At 36.5% G+C, this 13,554-nt stretch overlaps 1 protein-coding gene across 1 annotated transcript; it reads left to right on the forward strand.

Moving 5' to 3' along the window:
• The first annotated feature begins 9,666 nt into the window (after positions 1-9,666).
• Positions 9,667-13,551, forward strand: LOC101292708 (transcription factor TGA7-like). The gene is made up of 9 exons (XM_004300617.1): positions 9,667-9,825; positions 10,390-10,551; positions 10,648-10,719; positions 11,117-11,176; positions 11,256-11,333; positions 11,451-11,514; positions 11,768-12,039; positions 12,515-12,745; positions 13,011-13,551. The coding sequence occupies exons 1-9, from the start codon at positions 9,814-9,816 to the stop codon at positions 13,167-13,169; spliced, it is 1,110 nt and encodes a 369-aa protein (XP_004300665.1). The 5' UTR covers positions 9,667-9,813; the 3' UTR covers positions 13,170-13,551.
• The last annotated feature ends 3 nt before the right edge of the window (positions 13,552-13,554 follow it).

The following is a 13,554-nucleotide window of genomic DNA, read 5'->3' on the forward strand; positions in this document are numbered from 1 at the left end:
GTGGAGAAGAGTTGGGGTTAGGGGAGAAGACGTGCTTTCGACGATATTAGGGTAGAACCGTAGAAGATGTTGAAAAGAATACTTTTAGTGTGTTAATTTATTTTTTTTTTTTAATAATAGATGTTTGTTTTGGTCATTTAGCTTACCTATAAAATCTCAATAGAAACATAAAATAACAGAGGTGTGTATTAAGATATTAGGGGTGTGTATTTAAAATTTCTCCTCTTTAATTTGTAGACTATTTTTACAACTACAAATGAGTAACCAATCTAAGAACCGATTAATAATGATCTCGATCATTGGTATGGTGATCCTTATTACACACTTATTGAATTAATGATGTAATAAGGGACGGAGTTAGGCCCGCAACACCTTGTTGATTAAGCATGCTATGACGTCTAATAAGGGACTGCGTGTTCAAGTATGCCATGACAAACATAAAGCTAGATATTGAAAGAAAGGAGTCGCTAGCTTTTTCAGTTTTTCTCTTCTGAGTGGGAAAAGTTGGAATCCCGGCGCGCGGTTGTTCATGATCATCGATCAACTATTCCTTCCTATGTTTATTTGTTTTTCCGCAACGAATAGAATTGAGTAACATCACCAACCACATGCATTGAAATAAGCTAATGGAATAATCTTTAAGTCATCTAATGGTCATATTGACACCCCAAATGGTTGGTTTTCTCTACGAATGCCTTTCCTTTTCATGATTTTTCTAATGGTTCTTCTTGTGATTGTTTAAGTTCACATAACATGGGACTAGAATCTTGGCTCCCAAGACTAATATCTCCAATGCCACTTGGACCAGTTAGGCCGTATTCTGCTGCACTTTGCCTACTTAATTTGTGTTCCGTCGATCTTTCTGCAAATTTATTTAAACTTGATTCTTGTTTATGTATAATTCTTTGACCGACATCATTTTCATGAGAAACCACACCTGAACAAGTTATTTATTGAACGATATATATGGTGACATATGTTTATATTATGAAGTTAGAGTTTGTAGCTAGAGGCGGAGCCAAAATTAAGTTGAGTTCCGAGGTGTCACATAGCCAAGTTTTTATTGTTTCCAACAAAGTTAATATTTAATTATAATTGATAATGGTTTGTAGCTAGGGTGTGTGCGTAGATCAGTTGGGGGGGGGGGGGGGGGGGGGGGAGGATGACACCCCTTCCCCTCTTCTTAGCTTCGCCTTAGCATTCTCAATCGGTTTCAATCTGTCCTCTTTTGAAGAAACATAAATGGTGCAAGGTTTGGAGATCATCGAGATAGATGAACAAAATTTTGGAAATTTTGGTAGAAGAAAAAATAGAATAACTTGTTATTCAAATTAAGAAGAAAGAAAACACAAAGTGAAAAAGAAAAGAAAGTGGGCGGGATATAGTCTTAAGTCCAAACAAAATGCCTTTTAGTAAATCATTTTATTAAAAGTTATCTTAAGCTGGAGATGCGTTTGGTATAAGCACTAGATCATCACTTTAGATTTTCATTAATTAGTGATGGGAGTTAGGGAAGCATCTGCCATTAGCTGATGAAAACAAATAAATTACAAGGTAGAAAAGAAATCAAAGTCCCATCCTGAGGCATTATAAACAAAGCAAAAGTGAGACTATGCCCGATTCTTTATACTCAATTATGATCTAAAATGGATGATGCATTGGTGTCTTTCTCATTTTACAAATGTAATCAAAACTTCTATATGTACAAATTACATGTGATCTAGCACACTGACATACCAGTTTTGATCTAGTTTAATCACTTGAATTGTTATAATACATATGATGGCAACAGCCAATCCTAGCTTTGTAGATATTACATTCAAAACTTTGTATCTAAAGTAAACTTCGAATCTTCTTCTCATAATATAAAAATGTTCAGTTCGAATCTTCTGTCTTTCATGATATATATATTTTAAATCGATTGATATCATTTTTCATCAGCTTCTCTGGTTATATCTCCAATTTAGATTATAAATCCTATAAAACTGTGGATTCTTATATCCAAGTACTTCATGCATATTGTTTTGTTCTATGTTTGGTATCACCCCTACATTATCAAGGTTAGCTAGGCTAGGATTTTCAGTTTAGGTGTACATAGAGGTGGCAAATGGGCTGCAAAACATGGCACGGCACGTTTAAAAGCGGTCCGGTACGGCCCAAGTCCGTTAACAGCCCGGCTTGGTCTAAATACGTTATTCTAATAGGTCGGGCTAGGTCTAAAAAAATGAGCCCATGGGCCCGGCCTGGCCCGAGCACGATAATTTGAGGCCCACGGCCCTGCCCGCTATAAAATATAATTTTTTTCCATTTTTAATATGAAGATAACATATTTATAAATAATAAATTTAGTTTTGAGTGTGAACAATAAACTTATATCTAATAATTATTTATTTGAGTATGAATTTAGATTCCTTTAGACTCGTAAGAAGTTTTTGCCTAAAAATTTATTAAATTGTGAATAATAAGTATTTATCATTTATTTCTTTAGTTGTTGACAAAGAAAAAAATGATTGATAGATTGTGTGAATTAGTTTTGGTTTGTAATCGTATCATGTATAATTAAAAGTTGAGATCATGAGCGTAGAAGCAGTGGTATAGGACATTCACCTCGATTATTTTTAATTTTCGGCACGAAACGGGCCCGACACAGCCCGTTCATGATCCCGGCCCGGCCCGGCCCACCACAGTATGGGCTTGGGCCATGGGTCGGGCTAGGCCTTACATTTGAGTAACTGGGCCGGCTCAAGCACGGCCCGAAACCCGATTAGACGGGCCGGGCTGGGCCGGCCTGTTTGCCACCTCTAGGTGTACAAGTTTTGGCACCTAATAATACACTACCAGAAGAAAGGTTTTAGCCGACGAAAATAAAAAAACCAGGCTGGCGAATTATTTTTTCGTCAGCTAAAGTCCACTTTAGCAGACGAAATTTCCCTTCGTCGGATAATTTAAAATTTTCGTCGGCTATGGTCAACTTTAACCGACGAAATTAAAATTTCGTCGTCTGAATAATTTTTTTCGTCAACTATAGTCTGTGAACTTTAACCGACGAAATTTTTAAAAGTTTAGCCGACGAAAAATATAATTTCGTCGGCTAAAGTGCCTTATATTTGCAGATCTGGACAATAACTCATCTGGGAAAAAAAAAACTATACGTAGAACCTTCAAACGCAAAAAAGTAGTGAAATAAGATATGACCAGAATGGTGAAATATGTCTACAATTGAAAAATTACGGTATTCCGGTAAAGTCTCGGTGCCGATAGTTGCGGTCAATGCAATTTACTCTTATTATTCACTATGCTACAGATTTGGTTTTTGGTGTCTGATTGACTATTGTGATACCTTTCCGGAAGCGTAATGGCCCTACGAGTCAAACTCATTGCTATTTCCATGATGTATGGGCCCTTTTGGCCATCCGAGTCCGTTTAGGGCTTCAAAATGTAGTTTTCTTATTTCCGATTAGAGTTGACAATTTCGATCGAGCCCTTAACGTTGTCCAATCTAGTTGAATTTTTTACCATAGACATCTTTCGTCATAATGATCATATCTGACAGTCGAATTTTGGTTTGTGAATTTTAGTCATCGGAATCACGTGTCTACTATTTATAGTTATTATTCCCTATGGGGAGCCCTATCGTCGGAAGGTAAATGTCTCAAAATTTTTATATGGACAGTTGCGTCTCATCTACGTGAGAGTTTTTTGTGTGGAATGTTTGACCAAACTACGTAATATAGAGGGAGATATTAGCGTTTTCGTGTGATAAGTGACGATCGATTAGGGTTGACCGTTTCGATCGAGCCCTTAACGTTGTCGGATCCAGTTGAATTTTTTACCATAGACATCTTTCGTCATAATGATCATATCTGACGGTCGAATTTTGGTTTGTGAATTTTAGTCATCGGAATCACAACGTGTCTACTAATGTTGTATAACTTGTTTAGTAGGTTATACAACTTTGTGAACCAACTCTACATAGGAAGCAAAATTATCAAAAATCTCGTGAAATAAGATGTGTTCAAAATGGTGAAATAAGGCTGTGGTTCAAAAATCACGTAAATCAGGTAAAGTCTCGGTGCCGATAATAGCGGTCAGCCCTATTTACTGTTATTATTCCCTATGGGGAGCCCTATCGTCAGAAGGTAAATGTCTCAAAAATTTTATATAGACGGTTGCGTCTCATCTACATGAAAGTTTTTCGTGTGGAAGGTTCGACCAAAGTACGTAATATAGAGGGAGATATGAGCGTTTTCGTGAATTTATAGACTTTAGCCGACGAGATATTAAAAAAGTCATCGGCCAAGGTCAAAAAAATTTGGGCGGGGAAAATTTTCAAAAGACTTTAGCCGATTTCGTCGACTAAAGTCGAAAAATTTCAAAATTTTCAACCAAAATTTTCAAAATTTTCAAAAGAGTTTAGCCAACGAAAATAAATAATTTCGTCGGGTAAAGTTCTTTATATAGGAGTTTTACCGGAGGTGGATGGTAAGAAGTCTGTTTCGCCTGTCGGATTTTCTTCTCGGCCTAGCTCCGCCGTCTAGCCATCAGAGACTGCCACACTTGTCCCAAAAGCTTCACTGTCGTCTCTACTTCATTGCTGGACAGGTGATGCATCGAGTGGCGCCGCCGTGAGGGATAAATTGAGCTCCAAAACTCCGCCGGTTCGGATTCGGTGTCGATCGAATTTCTCCTTCCTCAGGTCACCATTTGGTGAGTTCTATATATGGATAAGTTGAGTTTGATTAGTACTACATTCCCTTAGAATTTGGTAGCTCGATTCGGTGTGTGTGAGGAGAATCGAAGATTTGAAGTTTTTAGGGTTTAAAATTGGGGATTTTTATATTTTGATTCAATTAACCTGTTTAGGCTTAGAATTGGGCTTCGACTTATTCTAGAAAGTTGTTCGAAATGTTGAGAGGAAAATTCTGTCAAATTTTGGTGGTGATTGGAGGTGGCCGAAAGTTTCTGCAGTTTTTTTTTTCAAAAACCAGCAACTTTAGCCCACGATATTTAAATACTATAGCCGACGAATATCTTCAGTTTATTCGTCGGCTATAGTATTTTTTAATTTTTTTATAAGGTTTAGCCGACGAATTATGGCATGTTTCGTTCGGCTATAGTTNTTTTTTTAAATTTTTTATTAAGGTTTAGTCCGACGAAACAGACTATATTTCGTTGGCTATAGTTATTTTTTAATTTTTTATAAGGTTTAGCCGACGAAACAGACTATATTTCATCGGCTATAGTCTGGGAAAATTTTTTTATTACAGACTTTAGCCGACGAATATCTTAATTGTTTCGTCGGCTAAAGTCTGTAATAAAAAGCGACGATATGTTTTTCGTCGGCTAAACTGTGGGACTATAGCCGACGAAATTTTTTTTTCGTCGGCTAAAGTCATCACCGATGACATTTTCCTGACGAAATCTTAGCCGACGAATTAAGCTAACAGGCCGACGAATTAAGCTAACAGGCCGACGAAACTTTTTCATCGGCTAAAGTGCTTGTCCTGGTAGTGATAGTCTAAAATTCTACACCTCAAACTGAATAATTAATGGCTTGGAAATCGTAGTATATGCAGTACTGCTATATATCACTATTTAGAATAATTTACTCCTATTCTTTTGGTCTTATTTATAAGAGAAGATTTGAATTGGGATATATTAAGAGATTGCAACCGGTACAAGGATAAACCACATGTTTCAAATTAAAAGTCTATAAATGTAAGTTAAAACTTCTCTCGTACCTTACAAGTTCAAAACTTCTCTTGTATTTGTTGTTTACTATACCATGCCACCAAACATGTGTCAGTTGTTACACAGATGGAGTTGTTCATGTTTTACGGCAGCCTCCTCCTATTCACTGGGTAAAGGTGTACACATATGGATCTTTTCATGATCAGGCACACTCAGGTTATGGTGGTATGTTTAGAAATCATGATGCATCATTTCTAGGTGCTTTTTTGCAGCTCGTGCTCATGTGGTTAATGCCGAAATGTTAGCAGTGATTGAGGCAGTGCATATTGCCTAGACTAATCAATGACACAATCTTTGGTTGGAGGTTGATTCGTTGATATTGTTAAAGTACTTCAGGGTGACTTTGTCTGCTCCATGGCACTTGCATATAGTTTGGGAAAATTGCATGCATACTGCACATATATTCAAAGAGGGCGATTCGGTTGCCGATAAGCTAGCTAACTATGGTGCAAATACAGAGGGTTCGGTGGGATTCTCTACCGCCATTCTTGCACTTGCCTAGTCATGACTTCTCAGGTCGGCTTACAAACATGTTTTCTTAGTTTTTCAAGCCTCTTTTTTAGGTGCTATTTCTGTAATAAATAAATAAAAAAAGGTCTTTTTCTTCTTTGATTTAGACTTTCATTAGCATTGTATTCTCTGTTAACAAGGTTCTAGTTTAGTCCCCCTTACTTTGTATCTTTTCTTTTGATATTAATAAATTTTCGAATAAAAGCAATGAGATAGCTCTTATTCTGTTTACCAAAAAAAAAAAAAGTGTCGTTCGTGTCCAAGAAAGTGACACAAATGACCATCTTATAAGTAAATGATCCTTATTGATTGATCGATCACTTGTGGTAAGTAATGTGATGAATTTGCTCTATTTTATATAGACAATAATTGGGGATTATATATAGTGGTGATCAAGCTCAGAAGACCTTACGTACATATTATTACCAAATGGACGAGCATCAGCTAGATATATAAGGCCACTTGGTCATATATAGTACTTTTAGTTTATTCTTTTTGATTGATGGTTTCCCCTGCCAATCTTGGTTTCGTTTGTTTTCTTGTTGCTTTACTCTGTAACTTGTATGCTAAGTTGACGCAGCATTGCTTCGTCTGATATGGGAAGCACACACAGTGCACATTATGCAAGCACAACCGAAAGACATTACAATATGTCATTGCCGGCTCAAATTTGCCAAAACTGCTATGCATATAATTGATGATATGATTTATCAGTTATAGAGTTTTGACAATGATCGCATCATCATTTGTTCTAGTGACATAAGTTTTATCTTTTTAAGCACTCATCGATGAAAATAAAAAAATTTTAACACACATAATATACATATACGTTCGGTTTATAGAGTGAACTTTCGTACGTGTAATTTCTCCTAATTAACCTCTTGCAAAAGGTTTTCACATGTGGTAGAGCATTTATATAGCTTCCCAAGTTGATGGGAATTCGAAAGTGCTACTTTCAATTTCCTCATTTCATCCATACAGTACATACTTTTTTATGGATCACGATAGTACGTCCTCATGCTCCTTTAGAATGAGAAGGGACATTTTTGTCGGAAAAGCTTTGGATCGATTATCCTCTAATCTTATGTACTTAGTTAATTAAGTAGTACGTTAACTGACATTATGCTCTTTTAATTTCCAACCAAGCAGGAAGCTTATTTTGAAAGGATCTAAGATCGATCTAAGGATAAACCAAGAGAATGGTACATGAGGGTGATTAGTTTAAACATCTCCACCTAAACAACCAATATATATATGGTGCCTCTGAACTACGGTACCTTGATTGGTGAAGATAGCGTGACAATGATAAACTGAAATTAAAACAATATTTTCTGCTACGTAATTACCAGCTCTCCAAACCCTGGCTGTTATACGGCTTGCATTTCTAAAGATCGAAGCCGGATGTGTGTTTTGGTGCTGTTGTTCGATGGAAACTCAGGTGGATGAGGTTTCTGCGCTCGAGTTTGATGATATTGTTCAGTAATGGGATCTTCGTCACGGCTGGTGAGAGGCTGACTCTTCATCTTTCAAGTGCAACGCCAAATGTCTTGGTGGTCACTGCCGTGTTGCTGGCGGGGAAGTCAGGATCTGGCAGCGGCAGCGTAGGATGTTGTGGGAGTGTGGGACGATGGTGTGTATGGAGAGGGATGTGACTAAAGGCCGATTAGAGCTTGGGTTTTTCCTTGGTGGGTTTCCATCTGACTGCTATGTAATTAAGTTTTGGAAAATGATACTCGGCCGTAATAAGACCTAAGATTTATGACTTTAATCTTAAGTGACATGTTATGTCACCTAGACACATCACTAATTAAAAAGATTATGTCATGTTGTTCTTAAGCAAAAATACAATCTTTTCCTTCCAAATCCAATGACTCTAGATTATTTTGTCTTTTTATTAAGAGAAAAAAATTTATTTGTCTTTCTTTTATAATTAAAAAATATATATTACTAGCATTTTCTTTCTCGTTTTCTTTTCATCACTGTCATGCTTAGATTGAACGTAATATGTAGTGTGAAAATACATATATTTATGAGAATATACTTGTTCAAAACCACGAGTTCTTAAGAAATTAATATATATATATATATACATATATAGAATATGACTTATATATAGATATCATAATTTTAAACTGTAAAAATAAAATATTAAAATGGAACTAAATTTCAATTCATAAAGATAGAAGGAAATTTTAAGAAATTTACGAAATTGGTTTATGGTATAAAAGCCTAATTTGGTATGATTATTAACTTGGTCATTATTATTAATAAATTAACTAAATTTGGTATATACGTATCCATATTAAAAGGGTAAGAAAATATTCCTTATGTAGCATCCATTAATTATTAAGGTTAAGATTGTATTTTTACCTAAGAATAAAATGACATGATTTCTTAAATTGATGATGTATGTGTCTATGTGACATGACATGCCACATAGGATTAAGGTCATAAATCTTAGGCCTTATTAAGACCCTCTAGTACTACCCTTAAGTTTTTAACTACCTTCATAGGATACATATATAGCTTCAAAGTTATTTAAACTTCGATAATGATGGTTGGCTGAAGTACAACAATTGTGAGCTTTGGTGAATGCTGCTCTCTATATAGTTATCTTTGTTGTTTGAAACATGTTTAAAGATTTGTACAAAATATAAGCTAGTGATGAAGCATATAAAACGTTTGAAGTAGTATACTGATGTGATTGTAACTTGATATTGTATATGACTTATTCTATTTTTTTTTTAATTGAGAGTGAGAAGCTAGATAGCAATTAACAAGTTATTTCGGTTATGTTTAGTTAATGTGATTTATCCTATATTAACAGGTATTCAAAATTATTTTTTTTAAATAAAAAATATGTATCTCTTATAAAAACATTTTGGTGTGATGGTGTCCCAGCCAGTAAGGTACAATTCCTTCTGTTAGGAGACACCAAGATATTTGACCAAAAGAAAAAAAAAAAAAAGACACCAAGATAGTGAAGAGAAAAAGACCAACGTAGATTTCAAAAAAAGAAGAAGAAGAAGTAGAAAAAGACCAACGTAACCCTCCTCCTCACTGTCCCCAGACTTTCCTAAAAGTCGCTAACATCACCGGCCACGGAAGTCACCAACCATCCCTCGATCTCCACCTGGCATCCTCGTGTAAGTGACCTCATATCGTCTTTGTCCTTTTGCTGTTTTTATTTTTCTTTTCTTTTCTTTTTTTGTTTTCTGAAAGAGAAAAAGAAAAGCTTTGTGATAACGACGTTAGTGGGGGCTTTGACGACGTTAACGGTTTACTGTGGCTCTTTCAGGAAAGAGTGAATATTTTAAAGGTGGAGGGGAGAGAGCCAATGGATTCCCACAAATTGGGGTCTCACCAAATATCATTGCATTGTTGAACTAGAGTCATCACATCTCTACCCACAACCCCATTTCATCATTCAAGCTCAAATTTCAAGTCTTTTTCTACAAAACTTTCCTGGGTTTTGTATCTCTCTATTTATCTTGAAGTTCAAGTTTTGCAGAAAGTCCTTGTTGGTCTATGCTTTGAAGATTCACGTTAGGCATGTTTCAAGAGGTAATGTTTCTTTTTGCTAATGTCAATTTTGTTTGTATATATGTATGTCCTTGTGTATGTATTTGTGATTACTATATGTTATATTTGTAAAGAAATATAATAACAACTGGAGATTATCACTTCCCCCAACTTTTACTGAGTTTTTTATCCACTTGTTCTGGTTATTTAAAGTGAGGAGGTTTTTTATGTTTAGGAAAGCTTTGATACCATGCTTTCTTCTCTGCTTTTATCGTGTGTCTTCTGGTTTGTGTACAAGGATGGAGTTTCTATGACTCAGCATTAGGAGTTCAGGACAGATACTCTTCATCATGCTCAACCTTTGTTTTTGTTGAGGTTCCAAATTCCAAAACTAATGACTGCTTCTTTGATTCTGGCTTATGTTGTCAGTTTCTGACTGTGAGAGCTGGTTTCTAGTCCAATTACTATTAGTTCAGTGGGGTCATACTTATTGGTCTTCTCTTGGAGCCAAGTATAGAGTTGGGATTTCACACACTAGGGATGCCCCAGCTTTGTTCACTTTTTCATGTGTTTTCTGACTCAGTCCTTTGTTACAATTTCTGATAGAGTATGAGCTATCCATCAACGCAATTTGCTTCCTCAAGACAAATGGGGATATATGAGCCTTTCCGGCAGGTGGGTGTTTGGAGAGAAACCTTCAGTGGTGGTAACAGCTCAAACATAGGTGCTTCCACAATTGTAGAGGTGGATTCTAGGATAGATAACAAGGTAAGGGAGCATGAAGTTTGGTCTATTTTCTTCAATGTTGGAGTCACTTTGATTTATCAATGAGCTTGAATTGATTTTGTGATTGCACTTCTCTAGATCGGATTTGGTTCTCCTGAACCGATGGGACCTTCTGGAAATGATCAAGAATCAAACAGATCTGCTGATAAGGTATTGATGACTGCTCTCCCTCATCTGACTCCTCTTACTTCATTGCATTACTTGACTTGGCAACATAATTATGTCATGGTTTTGCTACTGACTTGTGTTTCTGATCTCAAAGATTAATATCCATTATCATCATCAAGCTAGAACAAGATATGTAGTTGCAATTCCTAAATTATATTCTTCACTATTAGCCTTGATGAATGGCTCATCAATGGTTTGTGAATCCCCTATATCTCAGATTCTCAGTTCTCTAGAGTCTGGAGTTATATCTGAAGATTGACAAGTTGTATTCATATGCTTTGATTCCATCAATCGTCTCCATAACGGTACATTATTAGATGATCAGTCTGACTGATACAAGTTTATGATTCTGAAAGTGCAAGTATCTATATATATACAGGTACAGAGACGCTTAGAGCAAAATCGTGAAGCTGCACGCAAAAGTCGTATGCGGAAAAAGGTGAATATGAATCATCTTCATGTATTTCATTGCTAAAATTGTCTACTGGATGCAATAATTGGGTTCTGTAATACCGTAGGCTTATGTCCAACAACTAGAAACAAGCCGTTTTAAACTGGCACAACTGGAGCTGGAACTGGACAGAACTAGAAAACAGGTGAGTAGAGAATCTCCACTTTTTCTCTCTGATCATGCTCCAAAGCTAGTGTAGTGTAAAACCAGTATGGGATACAATGGTTATTCTTTTCCTCCTTTTGTCTCTGGCTAATTGCAGGCTGCTTATGGAGGCAGTTCATTTGGTGGTAGTCATATGGGATACAATGGAATTGTGAGTTCAGGTTTGTGATTATTGATATCCATTATCAACAACCTATTGAATTCATCTCCAAAAGACTAGAGCTATTCGAATATCATGGCATCTGATCCAGCTTTTCTAACACCAGGCATAAGGCTAACTAATTAACTTTTACACTCAACGGCCTTCTTCATGTATTAGACATGTTAATCTTCAGAGGGACTAAAAAACCCTTCTTGTCTTTTATTTTGTTCATAGTTTCAATAGAAATGTTAACTGAGTTATTAATTGTGCAGGGATCACTACATTTGAGCTGGAATATGGACACTGGGTAGAAGAGCAACATAGACAAAATATTGAACTTCGAAATGCATTGCAAGAACATGCAACTGAAATAGAACTTCGAATACTTGTAGAAGGTGGCTTGAACCACTATGCTACTCTTTTCCGCATGAAGGCAGATGCTGCTAAGGCTGATATCTTTTACTTGCTGTCTGGTATATGGAGAACATCAGTAGAACGGTACTTTCACTGGATTGGAGGATTTCGCCCATCGGAGCTTCTAAATGTAAATTTACTTCAGCTCTATTTTGGCGACTGCTTGTTTGGTGGTCATCGATTTTATAATTCTCTGCATATATACATAGCTCTATTACATATTGTACATATGTCGTTTTGAGAAGGGTGGGCATTGAGAACCATAAATACCTGAAGTTTTAAAATGAGCAACTTCAAGAAGTTCATTACAATAGGACATAGAAGTTTACTGGGTTGCTTGGGGAGCATTCATGCACATTGAACATATTGTGTACAGCTAATAGTGGGCTTTGTTCTAAAATATTACTCATAAATATGAACATTCATGTTTTAGAGTATATACTTGTGACGCATGTGTCATAGGCTTGAGATATGAGTCTTACAGTTATTAGATGATGAAAGCACTTCTTCCACCTGGATATAAAATTGACAGTTCTAACTTTTGTAGTTACAGAACTAGTTAATTTCAATGAATGTGTAATATTCTACATGTTTCATTTACACAGATTCTCGAGTCCCAACTTGAGCCATTGACTGAGCCACAGAGTCTGGATTTTTATAACCTAAAGCAATCATCTCAGCAAGCCGAAGATGCTCTCTCACAGGGAATGGATAAACTGCAGCAGACACTGGCCAAGACATTAGAAGCTGATCAAATATTGAGTGGAGAAACATATGGATCTCAGATGGCTGCTGCAATTGAGAAATTTGAAGCACTGGAAAGCTTTGTTAGCCAGGTAAAGATCCCAGTGCCATCTGGAATTTCTTTAGTTAGTTTGGGAAACTTGCAAGGAAAAGTGCATAGAACCAAAGAGTGACTGTTATCAAGATATGATGATGAATCTGTTATATATGAATTATAAACATGATGAGGAAGCAAGAAATGCCTTTTCCACCTAGCCAGAGTGATATCATAAACATTTACATATTGTACTCCTCTTATCAACTTTCGTTTGATAACACTAGTTGTTTGCTGAAATGTGTTGCTCTTCTCCGAGACAGGCTGATCACCTTCGGCAGCAGACTCTGCAGCAAATGTCCAGAATCCTCACGACTCACCAAGCGGCTCGCGGTTTGCTTGCATTAGGAGAGTACTTTCAGCGGCTTCGTGCCCTCAGTTCTCTTTGGACTGCTCGTCCACGCGAACCCCCAGCAGCCTAGTCATATGCATCCTGATCTCCTTTAGTATTGTAGTTTCCCCAGTACTACTTCTCCTGTATCAGAAGGTGTAAATATTAAGCTCAGTCCGGTTTGTATCAGTTCAAAACATATGTAGGTTTTTGAGCTATGTTCCCCCAATGCCTGTAGCATAGTGTTTGGGTAGGTTTATTCGAAATGCAATATGTATTACCAGTACTTATGTGTAAATTTGTTGAGACAGTTATTCCCGTGCATGCCAACAATAGATTATGGACACAATTGGAAACCCATTATCCCATTATCATCAATTGGGAATTACATTGATTTTGTACATCATAAAATTCTGCTCATCTGCATAGTGTAAACCATTCCTTCAGTTTTAGACTGTGAAGATAATGCAACCACA

The sequence above is a fragment of the Fragaria vesca genome, linkage group LG5, assembly GCF_000184155.1.
Source record: "Fragaria vesca subsp. vesca linkage group LG5, FraVesHawaii_1.0, whole genome shotgun sequence".
Taxonomy (NCBI): Eukaryota; Viridiplantae; Streptophyta; class Magnoliopsida; order Rosales; family Rosaceae; genus Fragaria; species Fragaria vesca.

Bases quoted from the DNA above. Each gene is read 5' to 3' on its own strand.
- LOC101292708 (XM_004300617.1), top strand. The intron at 10,720-11,116 runs GTATTGATGACT...ATATATATACAG, and splicing joins CAAACAGATCTGCTGATAAG to GTACAGAGACGCTTAGAGCA. The intron at 11,177-11,255 runs GTGAATATGAAT...GTAATACCGTAG, and splicing joins AAAGTCGTATGCGGAAAAAG to GCTTATGTCCAACAACTAGA.